The sequence below is a fragment of the Equus przewalskii genome, chromosome 12 (assembly GCF_037783145.1).
Source record: "Equus przewalskii isolate Varuska chromosome 12, EquPr2, whole genome shotgun sequence".
Lineage (NCBI taxonomy): Eukaryota > Metazoa > Chordata > Mammalia > Perissodactyla > Equidae > Equus > Equus przewalskii.
The window spans coordinates 11,655,869-11,676,687 of record NC_091842.1 but is presented as its reverse complement, the minus strand read 5'-3'; the positions used below and the strand labels follow the sequence as shown (position 1 = coordinate 11,676,687).

Sequence of the window (20,819 nt, the reverse complement as noted above, 5' to 3'; positions counted from 1 at the left end):
CCTCGGCGGCCCCGCCCCCCGCGCCGCCCCGCCCGCCCCGCCCGCCCCGCCTTTCATTCATCTTTCTGCGAGCTGGGCCCCGCGGCGCGCAGACGCGTGAACCCGACACTGCGGCATCTGAGGGGTGCATGTTCTGATGCTGCAGCCTAGGGGGATGCAGAAGCCCGGAGAAGGGGCCTCAGTTTCCCCGCGGGGAGCCCTTCTGACCCTAGCCAGCTGGAGGCCCAGGAACGGACCTGAGCTGGAGGAGACGTTGTGGGCCCTTCGGACTGAGGTGGTCATCTTGGGGAGGGGCGCCGGCCGCGTCCCCTCCCCCGTGTTTGAGGCCTGCAGTGAGGGCAGGCCTGGGCGTTGGTCCACGTCTCAGGCCCTCACCGGCTAGGCAGGACCCTTAAGGAGCAGGCCCCCGGGGAAGAGTGAACCTCTGCCAGGCTGTGAGAGACGTGCTCAGGGGGTTGCTCTTCCCAGTCCTGGAGACCTGGAGCTGGCGCTGCCCTGCCCAGGGTTCAGGAAGCGGCACAGCTGAACAGGGTTTTGGCTGGGTGAGGTGGCCAGAGGCATTGGGCTGGTCCCTAGCACAGGTGCCCTGGCCAGCACTGTGGAAGGGTCGGCACCCTGCTTAGAGGGAGAGAGTCCTAGAATGCTGGACCTGGGCAAGGGTGACCCCATGTCCCGTAGACCCGCCCTCCCACTTCATCCGCTGCTTGGGAAGCTATGATCAGAGAGGTTGACCCATGCCCAGATGTACCCAGTGAACAAGGGGCAGAGCTGCCCAGAGTCCAGCTCGAGCCGGCACATTTGTGGAGACGTCTCTAGCAAGGGCTATGGCCAGCGGCATGCAAGGGAGGGGTGCTCACCCTGGGTGCACAACAATTACTTGGGGGAGGGAACAAAATGTTGGAATTTTTATTATTTATTTATTTATTTTGAGGAAGATTAGCCCTGAGCTAACATCCAAGCCCATCTTCCTGTACTTTATATGTGAGATGCCTGCCACAGCATGGCTTGATAAGTGGTGCATAGGTCCACACCCAGGATCCAAACTGGTGAACCCCGGGCTGCTGAAGCAGAATGTGCAAACTTAACTGGTGTGCTGCCAGGCTCATCCTGGAATTTTTATTTCTAATACGAAAGAAGCTAGGCTTTTAAAATGCTTAATATTCAGATTGACGCTGGTCAGTCCGATGGTCCCAGGGCACTTACAGTAGTTTCCCAAGGAGGCGCGGAGGTCCTCAGAGGCTGTCCAGCAACGTTTCTGCTTGTTGCTTTCCCATAGGGTATAGATCAGGCAGGGTCCTGGCAGGAAACAGGAGCGCTCAGTGGGGATTATTGAGGAGAGTTTAATAAAAGGGATTTTACAATGTAAAAGGGGAGGGAATGAGGACAGGCACAGTCTCTGGGTGGCCGCAGTTACCACTCCAGGGTGACAGGGCCTGGGAGAGGCCCCCATAGGAGAGGGCCACAGTGCAGGATGCAGAGGGATGCAGATGGGACCTGGGGGGCCGTGGGCCTGTGCCCCATTAGCTGAATATTACCCAGGTTTAACAAAACGAACCCTCACAGAATCGATTCGTCGCTGCAAAAGATTCCCAAAAAGAAAGCAGAGGTTGAGGGCCATGCTGATACTGCAAGATGAGCAGAAAGGCAGAGCTGTCCCCTCCATCTCAAGTAGGAGCTTCTTGTTAGCCACACTTCCCTGCAAACCCAGTGACCGGCTCATCAGACCTGACTATCCAGCCACTTCGCACATACAAGGTATTAAGTCTTTTATTGACTGAAAACAGAAAAGGAATTTTGTACTTTTCATAAATGAAATCATTCCAGTATTGCTTATCCCATTTTTAGAGCATTCTTCTTAAACTCTGTTTTTGCATTGTTCTGTGATAAACATTTTATTTGTATTGTCAAGTATGTAAGTGTATAATTGATAAGTGAATGTGTCTATGTGTGTGTGTTGGGGCACGAAACTTAATTTGGGTGCAAATTAAGAGCTCTGGCTTGGGTGTGTTAAGTTTTAGGTGCCCATTTATCATCCAAGTGGCAAATATATATATGATGTTTGCTCAAAAATCTTTGACTGATGGGATTCGTGAAGTTTTCTAGAAAAGGGGGCCAGAGCTCTTGTCGGGGAAGGCTCGCTTACCCCGGGTCAATGATTAGGGTTTGTCCCAACTCGCCAAGTTGGTGCCTGGCTGAACACAAGTTGGTGAGAAGTTAGAGGCTCTGTGGGACACTGTCACAGGATGAGCCCAAGATTGTTCCCCAGGGCAGGGTCCAGAGCCCGAGCTGCCCGAGCCTAGGCATGGAAAGACAGCCAGCATCACGGGACCCCTGCTGTCGGACTCAGTCTGTCTCCTCCTCGCCCACTCTGGGTGACCTCACCCATCCCGTGGCTCAGCCACTCCTCCACCCTCTCCTTGAACTACAGACGCGAGGACCCAAATTCTGCTTGGCATCTTCACTTGGATGGCAAATGGGCACCACAAACTTAACGCATCCAGGGCAGAGCTTTTGATTTGTGCCCAGATCAGCTCCTCCCCAAGTGGTTCTCATCTCAGTCAGTGACGCCTCGGTCATCGAGTGGTTCAGGCCACGCTTGCAGGCGTCCCACACTTCCCTTATCCTCTCTCCCTACTCCTTGTGTCTGATCCACTGGCAAATCCTATTGCTCTCTGTACAAAGTATGTCCAGAATTCCACCACTCCTCCCTCCTCGCTAGTCTAGCTGGGCGGAGAGTGCAACAGCCCCTGAGGCCAGTCCCCCTGTTGCCCTTCAGAGCCTCTGAACACGTGGGTCAACGTGCAACATTTCCTTGCTTTCAACCTAAAGCCTTTACTTCATCGACCTAGCCCCCGGCTGCTTCTTTGCCCTTCTCTCTTCCCTCCTTGCTCGCTCTGGGGCACCGTGGTTCACCTCTCTGCGGCTCGGACTCCCCAGGCATGTGCCTATGACAGGTCTTTGACCTGAGGTCAGGGGCCCAACCATCCCAAGTAACCTAAAGTTCTTTGTTACCCTCTGTCTCCCTCTCTGGCTTTAAATCTTCGTAGCACTGATTCGCCTGACCTGGCAGTTAATCATTTATTCACTCCGTTAGTTTCCTGTGGCTGCCATAACGAATTACCACAGACTTGGTGGTGTAAAATGACAGAAATTAACTTTCTCACGGTTCCGGAGCACAGAAGTCCTGAGTCTGTTTCTCCGGACCGAAATCAAGGGCCACACTCCTTCCGGAGGCCCTAGAAGAGAATCAGTTCTTTTCCTCTTCCAGCTTCTTCTTCTTTTCTCAAAATTGAGGTAAAAAACACATAATATAAATTTACCGTCTTAGCCATTTTTAAGTGTCCATTTCAACAGTGTTAAGTACATTCACACTGTTGTGCAACGGATCTCCAGAACTTTTTCATCTTGCAGACCCCAAACTCTGTTCCCATTAACAACAGCTCCCTTCTTCCCCTCCCTCAGCCCTTGGTGGCCTTCATTCAGCTTTCTGTCCCTATGGATCTGACTCCTTTAGATACTTCCTATAAGTGGAATCGCACAGTGTTTGTTTTGTGACTGGCTTATTTCACTCAGCAGTGTCCTCTAGGTTCAACCATGTTGCAGCGTGTGACAGGATTTCCTTCCTTTTAAGACAGAATAATATTCCATTGTGTGTGTGTATCACAATTTGTTTATCCATTCATCCGTCCATGCACATTTAGGTTTCTTCCACCTCTTGGCTAGTGTGAATAGCGCTGTTATGAACATGGGTGTGCAAATATCTCTTAGCAACCCAGCTTTCAATTCTTTTGGGCATATACACAGAAGTGGGATGGCTGGATCATGTCAAAGTTCTATTTTGAATTTTTTGAGGACTCTCCATACAGTTTTCCACAGTGGCTGTAACATTTTACATTCCCAACAGTGCACAAGGGTTCCAATTTCTCCGCATCCTCGCTGACACTTGCTCTTTTCTGCTTTTTTGATAGTAGCTGTCCCAATGGGTGTGAGGTCATATCTCACTGTGGTTTTGATTTGCATTTCCCTGATGATTAGTGATGGTCATCTTTTCATATGCTTGTTAGCCATTCGCATATCATCTTTGGGAAAATGTCTGTTCCAGTCCTTTGCCCATTTTTTAATCTGGTTATTTGATTTTTTGTTGTTGAGTTGTAGGAGTTCTTTATGTATTCTGAATATTAACCCTTTATCATATATGTGATTTGCAAATATTTTCTCCCACTCTGTAGGTTGTCTTTTCATTCTGTTGATTGATGCACAAAAGTTTTAAGTTTAATGCAATCTCATTTGTCTTTTTTTCTTTTGTTGCCTGTGCTTTGGTGTCTTAGCTAAGAAATCATCACCAAGTCCAATGTCATGATGTTTTTCCCTATGTTTTTTTCTGGTAAATGTAGAAGTTTCCTAGAAGAAACTCATAGTTTTGAGTCTCATGTTTAAATCTTTAATCCATTTTGAGTTAATTTTTGTGTATGGTGTAAGATAAGGGTCCAGCTTTTTCTCTTGCATGTGGATATCCAGTTTTCCCAACACCATTATTGAAGAGACTGTCCTTTCTCCATTGAGTGGTTTTGTCCAAGATCTCTTAGCAAATACGTGAGAGTTTATTTCTGGGCTCTCCATTCTATTCCTTTAGTCTATTTGTCTGTCTTTATGCCAGTACCACATTGTTCGGATTACTGTAGATTTGTAATATTTTTTGAAATCAGGAAGGCTGAGTCCTCCAACATTATTCTTCTTTTTCAAAATTTTTTTGGCTATTCAAGGTCCCTTGAGATTTTGTATGAATTCTAGGATGAATTTTTCTATTTCTGCAAAAGATGCCATTGGGATTTTGATAGGGATTATATTGAATCTGTAGATGGCTTTGAGTAGTTGGACGTCTTAACAATATTAAGTCTTTCATTCCATGAATATGGGACCTTTCCATATATTTTTGTCTTCTTTAATTTCTTTCAGCAATGTTTTGTAGTTTTCAATGTACAAGTTTCACCTCCTTCCTTATTTCTAAGTATTTTATTCTTTTTGACATTATTGTAAATGGAATTGTTTTTTGTTTTTTTGAAGAGAAGGATTCGCCCTGAGCTAACATCTGTTGCCAATCTTCCTCTTTTTTTTTTTCCTCTCCCAAAGCCCCGGTACATGGTTGTATGTCCCAGCTGTAGGTCCTTCTAGTTCTTCTGTGTGAGCTGCTGCCACAGGATGGCAGCTGACAGACAGGCAGCATGGTTCTGTGACTGGGAAATGAAGTCGGGCCCCTGACATGGTGAGAGAACTGAACTTTAACCACTAGACCATCAGGGCTGGCTCTGGAATTGTTTTCTTTCTTTTTTTTTGTGAGATAGATTGGCTCTGAGCTAATATCCATTGCCAATCTTCCTCTTTTTGCTTGAGGAAGATTGTCGCTGAGCTAACATCTGTGCCAGTCTTCCTCTATTTTGTATGTGGGACACCGCCACAGCATGGCTTCATGAGTGGTGTGTAGGTCTGTGCCCGGGATCTAAACCCACAAACCCCAGGCTGCTGAAACAGAGTGTGTGAATTTAACCACAACACTACTGGGCCATTCCCTGGAATTATTTTCTTAATATCCTTTTTGGATTGTTCCTTGTTAGTGTACAGAAACACGATACACTAAAAAATTAATTTTATTCATTTACTATTATTATTTATAATTAATTTATTTTTATTTATTAATAATTTATTTAAATAATTAATTAAAATTTTAATTTTAAAATTTATTTTATTATTTTATGCTTTTTCAGTTTTATTGGCAACTGATTTTTTGCTGTTAGGTTTATATCCTGCAACTTTGCTGAATTCATTTATTAGTTCTAACAGGTTTGTGTGTGTGTGTGTGTAATCTTTAGGATTTTCTACCTATAAGATCACGTCATCTGCAAACAGAGATAATTTTACTTATTTCCAGTTTGGATGCTTTTTATTTATTTTTCTTGGCTAGTTGTTCTGGCTATGGCCTCCAATGCTATATTGAGTAAAAGTGGTAAGAGTGGGCATCCTTGTTATACTCTTGATCTTGGAGGGAGAACTTTCAGTCTTTTGCCATTGAGTATGATGTTGGCTGTGGGCTTGTTGTATATGGCCTTTATTATGTTGAGGTAGTTTCCTTCTAGTCCTAGTTTGTTGAGTGGTTTTTTATCATGAAAAGGTATTGAATCTTGTCAAATGCTTTTCTGCATCTGTTGAGATGATCATGTGATTTCTGTTCTTCATTCTGTTAGTGCGGTGTATTATATTGATTGATTTTTATACATTGAACCATCCTTGCCTTCCAGGAATAAATCCCATTTAGTCATGGTACGTAATCCTTTTAATATGCTATTATATTCAGTTTGCTAGTATTTTGTTGAGGATTTTTGCATCAGTATTCATCAGGGATATTGATCTGTAGTTTTCTTTTCTTTCCTCTCAAAATCAATCAATTAATCAATTAAAATTTCCAGTTTTTTTGAGGTACAATTAACAAATAAAAATCATATACAGTTGTATAATATGATGTTTTAACACATACATATGTTGTGAAATGATTACCACAATCAAGGTAATAAACATAACAATCACCTGACATAGTTACCTTTTTTTGTGGTGAGAACACTTGAGGTCTACTCTCATAGAAAATTTGCAGTATACAATACATTATCATTAACTATAGTCATCATGTTGTACCTTAGATCTCCAGAACTTATTCATCCTACATAACTGAAACTTCGTACGCTTTGACTAACATCTCCCGATTTCCCCCACCCCCCAGCCCCTGGCAACCACCTTTCTACTTTCTGCTTCTATTAGTTTGACTTTTTTGGATGCCACGTATAAGTGATATCATGCAATATTTGTCTTTCTCTGTCTGGTTTATTTTACTTAGTATAACGTCCTCCAGCTTCATCCATGTTGTTGCAAATGGCCGGATTTCCTTCTTTTTTAAGGCTGAATAATATCCCGTTGTATATATATAATACATTTTCTTAATCTATTCATCTGTTGTTGGATACTTAGGTTGTTTCCATATCTTGGCCATTGTGGACAATGCTGCAATACATATGGAAATGCAGTTCTCTCTTCCAGACACTGATTTCATTTCCTTTGGAGGCATACCAGAAGTAGGATTGAGGGATCATATGGTAGTTCTATTTTTAATTTTTTGAGGAACACTTGTAGTATTTTCCATAATGGCTGTTTCAATTTACCTTCCCACCAACGGTGTATAAAGTTTCCCTTTTCTCCACATCCTCTCCACCACTTGCTATCTTTTGTTTTTTAATAATAGCCATTCTAAGAGCTGTGAGGTGATATCTCATTGTGGTTTTGATTTACATTTGCATTACCTGGTGATTGGTGATGCTGAGCACCTTTTCATGTACATGTTGGCCATTTGTATGTCTTCCTTTGAGAAATGTCTATTTGGGTTCTTTGCCCATTTTAAAGGTTATTTTTTTTGCTATTGAGTTGTTTGAATTCCTTTTGTATTTCGAATATTAACCTATATCAAATGCGTGGTTTGCAAATATTTTCTCCCATTCCATAGGTTATCTCTTCATTCTGTTGATTGTTTCCTTTGCTGTGCAGAAGCTTTTTCATTTGATGCAATCCTACTTGTCTATTTTTTCTTTTCTTGTCTCTGCTTCTGGGGTTGTATCCAAAAGAATCATTGCCCAGACCAATGTCAAGAAGCTTTTTCCTGGGGCAGGCCCCGTGGCCGAGTAGTTAAGTTTGCGCGCTCTGCTTCAGTGGTCTAGGGTTTCCACAGTTTGGATCCTGGGTGCGGACATGGCACCGCTTATCAGGCCATGTTGAGGCAGCGTCGCACGTGCCACAACTAGAAGGACCCACAACTAAAATATAGAACTACGTACTGGGGGGATTTGGGGAGAAAAAGCAAAAAACGAAAAAACCAACATACAAACAAAAAAGAAGCTTTTTCCCTATGTTTTCTTCTAATAGTTTTACAGTTTCAGGTCTAATGGTTGTCTTTAATCTATTTTGAGTTTATTTTTGTGTATGGTGTGAGATAAAGGTCCAATTTCATTCTTCTGCATCTGGGTATCCAGTTTTTCCAGCACCATTTATTAAGGAGACTATCCTGACCCCCTTGTGTGTTTTTGATACACTTGTCGAAGATAAGTTGATTGTAAATGCTTGGATTTATTTGTGGACTCTCTATTCTGTTCCATTTGTCTTTTGTGTCTGCTTTTATTACTGTAGCTTTGTAATATATTTTGAAATTAGGAAGTGTGATGCCTCCAGCTTTGTTCTTCCTGCTCAAGATTGCTTTGGCTATTCAGAGTCCTTTGTGGTTCCATCTGAATTTTAAGATTGTTTCTGTTGGGGGGACATAGGATGAAGACCTCCTATTCCGCCATCTTGCTGATGTCACTTCTCTTCTTGTAGTATCTTTGTCTGACTTTGGTATCAGGGTAATGCTGGCCTCTTGGAATGAACTTGGAAGGGTTCCCTCTGCTTCAATTTTTGGGGAGCGTTTCAGGATGGTTGGTGTTAATTCTTCTTTAAATGTTTGGTAGAATTCATCGGTGAAGCCATCTGGTCCTGGCTTTTCTTTTTTAGGAGATTTTTGATTTCTGATTCAATTTCCTGGCTTATTCATCTGTTAAGATTTTCTGTTTCTTCATGATTCAGGTTGTGTGTTTTTAGGAATTTATCCATTTCTTGTAGGTTACCCGATTTGTTGGCATACGATTCTTCCAACTTCTCATAAGGATGCTTGTCATGGCATTTAGCGCCCACCAGGATAATCTCCCCATCTCAAGATCTTTAACCTAATCACCTCTGCAAAGACTCTTTCCATATAAGGTTCTGTTATGGGCTGAATTGCATCCCTCCCTGAAATTCATATGTTGAAGTCCTAACCCCCCAGGACCTCAGAATGTGACTGTTTGGAGATAGAGTCTTTAAAGAGGCAATTAGGTCAAAATGAGGTCATTAGAATGGGCCCTAATCCAATATGACAGGTGTCCTTATAAAAAGAGGAGATTAGGACACAGACACGCACGGAGGGAAGACCATGTGAGGACACGAGGAGAAGGCGGCCATCTACAAGCCAAGGAGAGAGGCTCAGAAGGAACCAGCCCTGCCAGCACCTTGATTTCGGACTTCCAGCTCCAGAACAGTGAGACAATAATTTTCTGCTGTTCAGCCCCCAGTGTGTGGTCCTTTGCTGTGGCAGCCCATGCAGACTGATACCGGGATCTTTACGAGGTTCCTGGGATTTGGCCTGGATACCTTTGAGGGTATTATCATCCTAGCATGTTTGCTTACATCTCTCTCCCAGAGTGTGAAATTAATGAAAGGGGGGAGTTCCTCTATTTTGTTCTTAAAACAGTGTCTGTTCTCAGGGAGCTCACAGTCTGTTGTGGAGAGTGAGACAGTGAACAAAGAAGGGAAGTTACTATGCCCAGGGTGCCAGGCGCTCTGGCGAGAAGGAAGGCAGGGGCAGGTGAGGGAATGCTGCATGAGGAGGAGGGCACAGTTTGCAATTTCTCAGGGACCTCCTGAGAAGGTGACATTAGAGCCAAGAACCGAGGAGATGAGGGAGCCAAGCACCTTGATGGCTGAGGGAGAACATCCTGGGCAGGAGCGACAGCAGGCATGGAGGCCTGCATGGCAGTGGCCTGCCACCCGCAAGGAAAAAGAAGAGGGCCTGGCGGAGGCCAGGTAGCGGGATGTGAGGTCAGAACAGCTGGTGCAGCTCAGGGAGGGGCTTCTAGGCCACTGAAAGCCTCTGGCTTTGGCCCTGAGCCAGAGGGGAGCTGTTGCAGGATTCTGAGCCGCCGTGTGACCTGAGCTGACTTACGTTTTCAAAGGATTGCTTTGGCTGCTGCATGGAGAGAAGGCTGAAGGGGAGCCGAGCAGGTAGGAAGCCACGTCCCAATCCAGGTAAGAGCCGCGGGTGGAGCAGGGCACGGCCCCTGGAGGCTGTGAGGAATGGCTGGACCCTGGGTGTCTTCTGAAGGGTGTGCTGCAGGATTCGCTGGAGAGTCTGAGGTGGGGAGTGGGAGGAGAGGAGTTGGAGATGGCTCCAAAGCTGCTGGCCTGAACCCCTGGAGCTGCCGTTTCCTGGGATGGGGAAGGCGGGGAGGAAGCATGTTCTGTTGGAGAGGAGGGAGCCCACGCTACGCAGGGATGTCTGGGAGACGTCCAGGTGGAGATGTTGAGAATTGGCCTTGGCCGTGCCGGTGTGGAGCTCAGGGGAGAGGTCTGTCCTGTAGCTGTCCGAGTTGCCAGTGCATAGGTGGTATTTAAAGCTGTGAACTATGAGAAGCAGAAGGCTGGGGCTGGCCAACTTTTGGAGGCTGGAGAGCTGAGGAGAGAACAGGAAGGGATATTTTTGGTGAATGAATAAATGAAAGAATGAATCTCCTTTGCCATGACTCCGGGGCAGGCTGTTGCTCCTCTCTGTCACAGCCGCCCCCTTATGGGTCTCCATGAACCTGCTCTGTACCTGCTTCTGAGCTTTCCTGCATCTTCCCTCCGCTCTGCCCCCTTCTACCGGGCGCTTCTTACTGTCCTGGTGGCTGGGCCTTCACAGCTGCTCTCCCAGCCTGCAAGGCCCGCCCCCGCCCCCCCCCCCGCCCCCCCACCCCCCCCCCCCCCGCCCCCTCCCCGACTCTATTCTTTGCCTGGGATGTTGCTCTTTGTGCTCACTGTCCTCTGGGAAGCTCTCCTGAGCATCGTCTCCATCCCTTTCTCTTTCCATCCCACTTCCTTCTGGCACTGTGAGGTGCTCACAAGCAAATGCCCAGATACTCCAGTCTGCCCAGCAGACTCTACCCACACTCCCAGCAGACAGCTCCCTCGCCAGCCTGCTGGCTTAGAGGTGTGCCGCTGGCCATGGGGTTCCCTCTCAGGAGGACAGATGTAGGCAGAGGCCATTTGGGCCTTGGAAGTGGACTTGGTAGTTTGGGGAGGGAATTCTAGAATATGGTAGCCAGGGCATGGTCTAGAAGGGAGCTGTGGGCTCCAGGTAGATTTCTGGCCCAGAGGGGAAGGAGATGGCCCTGGGGACGCGTGCATCTAAGGGTGGCAGTGAGTCTCCAGTGCCACCTGCAGGATTTCAGTGTTACATTTTATAAAGAAGTGGAGCAGTGCCATGTGTAGGAGGAGGTCTTCCTTGGAGGGGATGGTTCAGAGGGAAACATCTTCTGGTTTTCATAGATGGGGCCATTTCTCTCCTCTCTGCATGGCTGTTCCCCAAGGCCAAGGGTTTGGTCTGGACAGAAGGGTCACTTTCATTTCTTCCACCCCTCCAGCTGCACCCTCAGTGTCTGGAGGCCACCCACCAGGCCCTGTGCTCAAGGTCTCAGACCTAAGGGGCGAGAGGACAGGGGAAGGTGTGGCTGGTGGGTGAGCCCACCTCCATGGAGGAAGGCACCTTGGGCTGGTGCGTGTGGGCCTGGCTGGTCCTGCTTTCTCTACCAAGGGGCTTTCATTGTTAAAAGACAAGCTGAACTTGAGAAGCATTGATGTGCCAGAAGCCAAGGGCAGGAGATCTTGGTAAGCAGCTCCCCAAATACAGCTTGAACAGTGGCAGTTCCACAAGGCCAAGGCCTGTTCCCTACTGGGGCTGGGAGCTGGAGGCAGATGAGAGAACCTCAAGGAGGCCAAGACACAGTTTCCTTTGAAAGGTTTTCATTTATTAGTCTTTTCTGAAGCAGTTAATTCTCTTTTCTTATTTAAAAAGATATATGTTTCATCCAAAGTTATACCAAAGTGATTAAAATGCATTTTCTACTGGGGATATAGTTCCCCAGATCAGAAAAAAAAATTGTTTTTCAGTTAACCACAAAAGTAAACCAAAAGAGAGCATCAACAATCAAAAATAATCCTCCAATATCCAGGACAAAAAATAAAATATTTATTGATCTATCACAGCGAGACACAAAGAGATGGGCAGGGCAGGGGGAAATGCTCTGAAGTACAGTGGCTCGAGGGAGGGACGGGGGATACAGTACTGCGTGGGGGGACACCCAGGTTGGGGGAGTTTCCTGCCACCCCAGCTGGCACAGCCCCTCACACCCTGGGCTTGGGCCCGTGTGTAGGGGGGTGTGTGGTGGGGCGAAGGCAGGGCACAGGCTGCCATGACAGGTTAACCAGGTTGACGGTGGGGGTGCCCAGCCAGCTAGTGGTGCTGGGCCGTCAAGTGGGGACAAGGATGGATGGACGGATGGACAGATGGGCGGATGAATTCCACAAGAGCAAGAGGGCTATTCCCGATAGGAGTCTTCTGATACGAAGGTGTCCCAGACATGGGGAATAGTGATTGGTGGGGGAGAGGGGAGCAAGGGAGCCAAGAGATAGTGTGACCGAATCCAGCTTGAGGCTTTCGATGCTTGGGTACCAACTGGACCGCAGCCAGAGGTGGGTCTTGGTGGGCAGGGGGAGGTGGGACTGCCCGGGAAATGTCCGCACCATCTTCAGAGGAGCCCCAGGGAGGGGGTTCCCCCGGGGCTGCCCTTCCCTCCTCCCTCCCCCAGGAAGATGAGAGCACCAGCATGTAGCACCAAGTTCCCCTGGAGATGGAGAGTGTGTGGAGGGGGAGCTCCTGGGTGGGAAGGGGATGGGGGCAGGAGGCTGAGCCCACCCACCCCTTGCCTCTGAAGTAGGGGGCCTCCCAGGGCCCACTTGGCCACCGCTCTCTTGTTTCCTTGCCCTGGGGATTTCCAAGTCCGCCTGGCCTGCCCTGTCCCCTCCCGGGGTGGGGACTTAGGAGGGGGCGTTGGGGGGGGTCACAAAGGGTTTACATTCTCCACCAAGCAGTAGCACCAACGTTGATGAGGTCGTGAGTCAGGGGTCCTGGGAAGCTCACTTTCTCTTCCGGCCACAGGCTTTCCCCAGGCAGGCTCCACCTGGGTTGGGGGGAGGCACACACCACAGTCAGTCTGGCCCCTCCTGTTGCTGCTCTGGCCCCTGCCTGCTCTGACCAGCTCCAAGCTGTTCTCGCACCCACATCATCACAGTGGGGAAGAGAGGGTCCCAGAAGCACCAGAAGCCTGGCCGTGACCCCAGGCCAAACTCTGAGCTGTTCCGTTGTAGAAACTCCCACCGGGCAGGTGGGTGGGAGCAGGGCCCGAGATATGGTGATGAAACCAAGTCTCAGAAAGGGCATGGGGCCAGGTCCCGAAGGGCCAGGCCTGGACAAGGTCTCCACACTCCGAGTCTACTGCATCTGGGCATTCTTTAGCGAGTGGCTCAGAGCAGCCCCCGTCAAGGGAAATGGGGTGAAGGGAGAGTTGACAGTGTCTGGAAGAGATAGCTGTCCTAGGAGAGACCTATAAACGTGAGTGGGCATCAGGCAAATAAACTGAGGCCCAGTGAGAGGGAGCGTCTTACACATCCACAATCTGTGGCTGAACTGGGACTCAAACCCAGGACTCCTGCCCTCGCCCTCTCTTGGGGACGGGCTAGTAAACCGTTTCCAATCAAGGCACCATTGTCTGCTGGTAGGGCCTGGTGCGGTTCCTACCCCTGCCAGCGCTAGATGTGGCTCACTACCGCCACCTGGTGGCAGCGAGCAGCCAAGTGGGTCAGGGATGGACGTCTCTCTGTGAAGCTGGTCCTGGGTGTTTGGAAAGCAGTGCCTCAGCATCAGGTGGGGGCTGACTGGGAGCTGGGCACCCTGGAAAGGGTCACTCTGGCCTCCCCTTTGCCTCTCCCCACCCTGGCCTCGGCTGCCTAACTTCTGTGGTGGGAAGTAGATGGGTGTGAAAGGGAATGCGCAGCCTGAGCAACCCCTGGTGGGGAGCTGGGGCTCTCTGGGTCTCCTCTGGGCGTCATTGGAGGGGCCTGCCCCACACACTCCCAGAGGCGAGTCTGTATCTTTGAGCAAGGGTGTGGCTCTGTGCCAGGTGGCAGGCTCTGCCCGCCCTGCCCAGCCCGGACACCTTGGGCCCCCAGCCCAGCCTTCAGATTTCTCTAACTCTAGGACTGCCATCATCTCCTCCATTCTCTCTCTTTCTCTGCCCCTCTGAGTTCTCTCCTCATCCCTTCTCTTTCCCTTTGCTCCTCCCTGCAGAAGATATGGACCCAGGCTAAGGCACTTGGGCAGGGAGAGCCAGGCCTGGCCTGGGTGAGCATGGAGGGTCCCGGGCCCTCTCCCAGCTCTGAGCATCTGTGTCAGAGGGAGAAGAAGGAATGGCAGGTGTCTAGCGGCCCCAGCCTCCCCATTCCCTGCTGGGCTGCCCCTCTCCCAGGCCCAGGCAAATGGGTCCCGTCCATCTGCCCCTGTCTTTGTCCCTCCCTCCCCCGCCCTCTTCCAAGGGTTGAATGTCTCCTCACCTGGGTATCCCAGGGCTCCCAGGGCCCCTCCGAAGGCCTTGGGAGGTTTGCCTGTGGAGGGAAGGTGGGGATTGGGGAGGGGCCAGGCTTTCCCACTGCCCCCAGTACATCCCGGCCCCCATCCTGTCACAGCAGGTTTCAAAGGCCTCCTTGCCTCCGCTGTCTGGCCTGACCCCTCCTGTCCAGCCATGCTCCTCACAGATCCATCCTGCCTGTGGAGGTCTGAGCAGCTCTGTGGGCACCCCCTCCCACCGGTCAGACCCCGGCCTTGCCTCCTGGCTGCAGCTCCAGCTAACGTGCCCCTGGCTTCAGCCTCCCTGACCACCTGCTTGAATGCACCTTGCTCTCCTCTTAGTTTCTTCCCTTTTCTGTGGGACCTTTTCAATCTCTCCACTTAGGCCCTAAGCCCGGGGGGGACCCAGCTCCTTGTCTCAATCCTGGTGCCCAGTCAAGAGCTAGGCTGGGAGCCCCAGGACTTGGGATCCTTTCCCCCTGTCCCCGCATCCCAGGGCTGAACTTCAGCCTTGTGATTCCCCTCAACCCCTGTGCCACAGGGCAGCCCAGGGCCCAGGCCGCAGTAGCCACTCCCTCAGCAGCTGTTAGGTGCCCTCTTCTTGCAGACTCACCACCAACTCCCAGGCCCCCGGCTCCGGCACCTGCAAGGCAAGGAGAGGGGCTGTGAGTGCACCCACTCCTGGGGAGCCTGCCACGCCCTCCTAGCAGCATGGGCCTCGCCTGAGAAGGCCAAGCTCTGGGCTTGGGGGTCGGGAGCCCTGGGCTCTGCCTCCCTAACTGTGTGGCCTTGGACAAGTGACTGGCAGCCTCTGCACCTCAGTTTGCCTCACCTGGAACCTGGCATTTTGGCAAAGCTGATGCTCCCTGGCCTTGCAAGGGAGGGAGAGAAGGATGAGGGGAGGCCCAGCCTCACATAATCTGAGGTCATGGGGCCCATCCCCGGGTCTTGGCTCAGCCCTTCCGAGCTGAGATGAAGCAGAGGAGGAGGAAGGCCTGGGCCAGAGCTCGGGGACAGGGCCCAGGGGCAGGGAGCCCGGGCATACCTGGGAAAATGGGAGACAATCCGAAGCCAGGTCTTGCTGCAACTCCTGCATGAGGGACTCTGGGTTGGCACGGGGCAGGCCCCACCTTGACTTCCTCACTCTTGCCTCTCTGCCCAGGACCACCTCCTTCCCCGCCCACCCCCACTTCCCCCATAGCCGGAGTGGCTTTCTTAACATGTCCCGCCTGGCATCCTGGTATGGGGCCCCGGAGCCTCGGCCTGTCAGCCTGGTGTCTGAGGCCCGTGGTGAGACCCCCGACCCTGAGGCCAGTCTCTTTTTCCAGGATGTTTCCTTTCCTGGACTGTCCCCTCCACCCTCTCTCTTGTGTCCTTGTGCTAGCTGAACTCCAGGATTCCCCCTGCTAGCCCAACAGGCTTCCTTGAGACCCGGGCACAGCTGAGGTTTTCACAGCAGAGATGGCCCCTACCTGCACCTGGGAATGGCCTGGTGACCCCTAGGACACCTCCAAGGCCAGCGGCACCTGTGAAGAGGGCAGATGGGGTGAGGACAAGGCACAGTTTAAGGGGCCCTGAGCATCCCCTCTGGGTTGTGGGGTCACGGACATCCCGGACAGACCTTCAGGGGGACTGGGAGCAGGACTGAGGCCTGGGCCAGGGGTCGGGGTGATCGGGACGAGGGGATAAGCAGCCTACAGGCCTGGCCAGAGGGAGGGCATCGGGGAGTGACTCACCATATTTGGCTGCTTTAGCAGCTGCAGCTGGAGACACACCTGTGGAGATGGGGAACAGGAAGGCTCAGGCTGTCACCTCCCTCCCAGCACCATGTTCCCTCCTGACCTGCTCGCCCACTTACCATCTGCCCACAGACTCATCCTTCCACCATCCCTCCACCCCTCCTCCACCCATCCAGCTTTCCAAAAGTCTTTATTAAGCTCCTACTGTGTGTCCAGTCCTGTGGAGCACACAGGAAGAGACTTGGGCCCATTTTCGGTATGGAGACACAGTGATGGCCCGAGAGGGTAGAATGTCAACACAAGGCCTGCCAGGATGGCGGAGAATTTGGGAAAGTAATTTCCCTTCAAGCTGTGGTTTTCTTGTCTGGAAAATGGGCATAACCATCGTCGTCCTAATGAACTCCCAGTTGAAGTGGGCGGGTGGGTTGAAAGAGAGAGGAGAGGGAGAGGACTGGGACGCCCAGTGGCAAGGGCCAGCCATGGCATCCGCTTGCTCAAGCCCCTCTCTAAACGCTGCAGGAGCCTGAAGAAGGGGTGGGGCCCAGGACAGCCTTGAGTTGCAGATGAAGTGGGGCTGGGGTCCAGGCAGAGAGGACAGCTTGAGCAAGGTGTGGCAAGGTGGGAAAGAAAGTCAGGCTCTCCCTCTCACTCTCTTTCTCTCTCTCTCTCTCTCTCTGACACACACGCATACACACAACTGCTGCACACACCGATTCCAGAGCAGCCCCTTACCTCCCAGGCCTGCAACCCCTGGGACAACACCAGCCCCAAGTCCTGCAACTCCCAGGTCCGGGACTCCGAGTCCCGCGGCTCCCCCGAGGCCTGCGGAAAGAGCTGTGTGTTAATGCCTCGCTGGTCTGTCGGTGGAGGGGTGGAGGGGTCATCCCAGGACCCAGGTGGAGCCTGAGCTCCCAGGGCCTTAGAGAGTGCAGTGGGGCCCCAAGTGGGCTGGGCCCTGGGGAGGTGACACCCTGGAGGGTCTGAGGGGCAGGTCAGGGAATACGTGCTCCACAGCACGTGGTCGGAGCTCCCCAAACCCTGGGGCCTTGGCAGCGGCCCCCCTCCACCCAGTGCTCACCAAACTGGGCAGCTTTGGCAGCAGCTTTGGCGGCAGCAGGTCCGGCTCCTGGAGACACAGAGAGTGCTCGGGACGGACTCTCCACTGGTCAGTCTCCCTCCTCGCCCAGCCCGTCCTGGGGTTTCAACGTACCTGCCAGACCGCCCGGGACCCCTACTCCGGCAAGAGCCCCAGCATCTCCGAGGGCCCCGACCCCTGCTGGTGCTGTGGAGAGAGGAGAGGATGGAAAGACCCCATTTCTGGAGGATGGGGTCTTTCTGCCCCAGGGACACAGGGCAAATAGACAGGTGGCCGAGGCCACTGACCCAATGCAAGGAGGTCTGAGTCTCAACTGAGTCTGAGTCCTGACTCTGCCCTGACCAATGGGGCCCCCTTGAGTCCTGGCCTGCCCATCTCCTCTCCTTCCCTGTGGGCGAGACTGGGAGCCGCAGGTGGCCACAGTGGAGGCTGCAAGCTGCTCAGGTTGGAGGACTCATCTTGCGTTCTGATGGCCCTGGGTTCAGGTCCTGGTTTCTCCACTTGTTACAGCTGTGGCCTCTGACCCCCAGAGCCCCATCTCCCCAAAGGGGATGATGATCCTGACCCCCCCCCCCAAACCTACAGGTCTGTGAGGAGTAAAAGGACCCGCCCTCTGTGACCATCACTGAGCTCTGAACCACGGTCTGGTCCAGAGCTGCCAGGAGCAGCAGCAGGAGTCACAGCTAATGCCTTCTGGAACCTCAGTGTGCAGTTCTCCACACGCCCTAGCCTGCCCATCACTCGTTGCAACAGGAAAGGTAGGTGCTATTATCATCCCCGTTTTGCAGATGAGAAAATTGAGGCACAGCAGAGGTTAACAATGTGCCCGAGGTTCCATGGGCAGGAAATGGCTCCGGAGCCGGCACCTTTAACTGCTTTGTTTCCCTGGCAACATCTGTCAGACTCAGGCCGGCAGAGCAGCCAGCAAGGAACAGGAGAGGGGCCCATGGGTCACCGGCCTGCCAGGGGTGGGGGCTCAGGAAGCTGGGATTTTCCGAGTGGAAACTGGCTGCAAGTGGACCGGCCAGGGCTGGTTGGCGGTTCCCTGGCCGAGGCCCCGGCTCAGCTCCCGGGGGGCCAGGAATTTGGGGGCCACAGACAGTGTGGGTCTGGCCAGGCAGCTGCCTGAGCGCCAAGTGCAGGGGCAGGCCGTTCTGCCACGTCCTCATGGCTCATGGCGGGTGCAGCCATGCAGACAGGTAGGCGGGCAGGGGGCTGGGGCCCCAGGCCAGCAGTCACCAGTCTGCTGGTGAGGAGGCAGAAGCCACCCACTGACAGCAGCCTTGGCCGCTCCCTGGCCTCGGGTCCCTTGAAACTGCCAGAGCCAGAGGGGCCTTAGGGAACGTGGTGGCACTGCCCCCAGGTGGGCTGGAAATACGAGGGATGTTTTGGTTGTCCCAGGCTGCAGGCGTGCTAGGCATTTGGTGGGCCGGAGCCAGCTCTGCTAAACTGTCACTATGAACTAGAAACTGCCTTTTTCCATCCTGACCACCCCAGCCCTGTGCTGCAGGCTCCAGGGCTGGTGAGGCAGCAAGGGAACCAACCATGGGGGCCAGTGTGTGGGGCACACTCACCATATTTGGCTGCTTTAGCTGCGGCCAGGGGTCCAGGTACTAGGGAAAAGGGAAAAGTGGGGTGGTCAGCAGCTGAGCTCTGTACCTGGGGATTCTGCTTCCTCCAGGGAGCCCTCCCTGACTTCCTTGGCATTCTTTACTCCTCTCAAAGCCCAGAAGCTGTGGTTGCCCAGCCAGGAGCTCACCCGGCCAGGTAGAGAGCTCCAGTATCTAACTATGCCTCTGCCACTCTGATCTGGGGGTGCTTGAGGGCTGAACTGTGGCTGCTCCTTCCATCTGTCCTCTCTTGTCCCTTCCAGGCCTAGTGTGCTCTGCCTGAAGCGGGCCAGAGAGCAGGCTCAGTAACCACTGGGTGAAGAGCTGGAACTCCTGGTGGCCCCCTTGCCACAGTGTACTGCTGAAGGGGAGCCAGGCTGGCCCACCCATGCCTACTGACCCCAGGGACCTCCGCCTTCTTCCCTGGGTGGTGGGCCTCTTCTCAGTTTGAAGCCCTGTCACCCCTCCACTGAGGAGGTAGAAACCCTGAAATCTGGCAGCCTGGGGCCCCCTTCGCCTGGCCTGCCCTCCGTCTGTGACCTCAGTTGTCTCTAACTGCCCAGGAGAACCTAATGGGGAAGGTACCGTGCCCCTGAGGGAGGGTGCTGGGGGATGTGCGGGGAGGAGAGGAGGTCTCCCTCCTCTGAACTCAGGGGCATTCCTGCCCATCTCCTAGAAGGCCCCTCACCTGCACCTGCCCCAACGCCAGGAACACCAACACCAACTCCAAGTCCGGGAACAGCAGCACCAACTCCGAGTCCAGGAACACCGGCAGGAAGCCCGGCCCCGGCCCCTGGGGGAGACGGGCAGTGGGCTGGTGGCAGCAGGCAGGGAGCATGCCCCTGTGGGGGTGTCCTGCCTAGCGAGCTGACTCAGGCCCCGAGGGAAGGGGCCCAGACCCACACAGGGGCCTCCTCGCCTTCATCTGCCCCCTGTGATGCCACCAGAATTGTCTTCCTAGGACTCCCACTGACTACCGAGTCCAGCCCCTCCCTGGGCTGGCACTCAGGGCTGCACACTGGACATCACTGCTGTTTTCAGCCTAACCTCCCGCTCTTCCCTCTTGAATGAGCTCACTTAATCCTCCTAACCACATTCTGTGGCAGGTGCCGTCCGCACCCACACATCACACATGAGGACCGGAAACTCAGAGGTGGCTCAGCTGGTATGGGGCCCGGGACTTGAACCCGGGTATCCTTCATACCTGGTCTGCACTTGCAACCCCTCTGCCTGCTGCCTTGGGGATCTGAGGAGGCTGTGGGGCGGGTCAGAGGGGCTGCATGTCCTGGGGTTCAGCTCAGGCCTGGGTCAACCAGCCTGGGCTCGGGGTGGGGGCAGGTCGGGGGAGAAAGGCGGCAGGGTACTCACAAAACTGGGCTTTGGCGGCAGCCTGAGCAGGAGTTTTAGCTGCAGCCGGGACCCCTACTCCTGCGGGGAGAGGGAAGGGGTTCAGGGAGGGCCCCCATGGAGGATTCAGAGGCCCCTCAGGCCCACTTACTCAGGCAGCTCACCTGCAACACCGCCTGGGCCAAGGCCAATGCCGGGGACCACGCCAGGAGCCACGCCAACACCGGGGGCTAACCCTGTAAGAGTGAGAGGAGCTCATTCCTAACCTGAATTAATTAGTCCCGACCAAGGAGAATGGAAGCTGATGGAAAGAGCAGCGGGCTGGGAGTCAGGAGCCTTGGGTTCTCATCCCAGCCGGGACACAGACTTGCTGTGTGACCTTGGACAAGTTACTTCCCCTTGATGGGCCTCAGTGTCCTCTTCCCTAACACAAGGTGTGTGCAGGATCAGGAGTTCTCAGCCTTCGGAGGGACAAGGACCCCTCGGAGGGGGATGGAGGCAGAGTGACGTAGTGAAAGGAGCTGGCAGGACAGGCAGACCTGGCTCTGAGCTCGGCTCAGCCACCGTCTGGCTGTGTGACTGTGGGTGAGTGACTTAACCTCAGTTTCCACAGCTGTAAAATGGGAATAAAGGTACCAATTCATGAGGCTGGTGTAAGAATTACCTCAGCAAATGGTAGTTTTATAAAAAAGGGCTGTTTGTCATAG

The 20,819-nt window shown here is 52.6% G+C and overlaps 1 protein-coding gene and 1 long non-coding RNA gene across 26 annotated transcripts in view; one reads left to right on the top strand and one right to left on the bottom strand.

Moving 5' to 3' along the window:
* Positions 1 to 93: 93 nt before the first annotated feature.
* On the top strand, positions 94 to 20,758 carry LOC139074857 (uncharacterized). Of its 2 annotated transcripts, none has more exons than XR_011524716.1 (6): positions 94 to 274; positions 1,564 to 1,755; positions 8,985 to 9,142; positions 9,837 to 9,909; positions 17,741 to 17,913; positions 19,029 to 20,758. It is a non-coding gene; the product is annotated as an uncharacterized lncRNA (long non-coding RNA). The 2 variants fall into 2 exon arrangements; XR_011524715.1 differs by lacking the exon at positions 94 to 274 and adding an exon at positions 15,705 to 15,866.
* Positions 11,866 to 20,819, bottom strand: part of ELN (elastin) — a 32,225-nt gene continuing 23,271 nt past the window's right edge. For 10 of the 24 annotated variants that reach the window (XM_070567741.1, XM_070567740.1, XM_070567743.1 and 7 more), the window contains 13 exons: positions 20,277 to 20,348; positions 20,134 to 20,193; positions 19,454 to 19,558; positions 18,730 to 18,768; positions 17,270 to 17,341; positions 17,138 to 17,185; positions 16,792 to 16,881; positions 16,057 to 16,095; positions 15,793 to 15,846; positions 15,366 to 15,410; positions 14,934 to 14,963; positions 14,308 to 14,358; positions 11,866 to 12,878 (listed from right to left, as the gene is read on the bottom strand). In XM_070567741.1, the coding sequence (XP_070423842.1) occupies positions 12,835 to 12,878; positions 14,308 to 14,358; positions 14,934 to 14,963; positions 15,366 to 15,410; positions 15,793 to 15,846; positions 16,057 to 16,095; positions 16,792 to 16,881; positions 17,138 to 17,185; positions 17,270 to 17,341; positions 18,730 to 18,768; positions 19,454 to 19,558; positions 20,134 to 20,193; positions 20,277 to 20,348 (749 nt within the window). In that variant the 3' untranslated portion in view covers positions 11,866 to 12,834. The remainder of the gene's footprint in view (positions 12,879 to 14,307; positions 14,359 to 14,933; positions 14,964 to 15,365; positions 15,411 to 15,792; positions 15,847 to 16,056; positions 16,096 to 16,791; positions 16,882 to 17,137; positions 17,186 to 17,269; positions 17,342 to 18,729; positions 18,769 to 19,453; positions 19,559 to 20,133; positions 20,194 to 20,276; positions 20,349 to 20,819) is intronic. The other 14 variants (XM_070567746.1, XM_070567742.1, XM_070567749.1 and 11 more) reach the window with 3 other exon arrangements.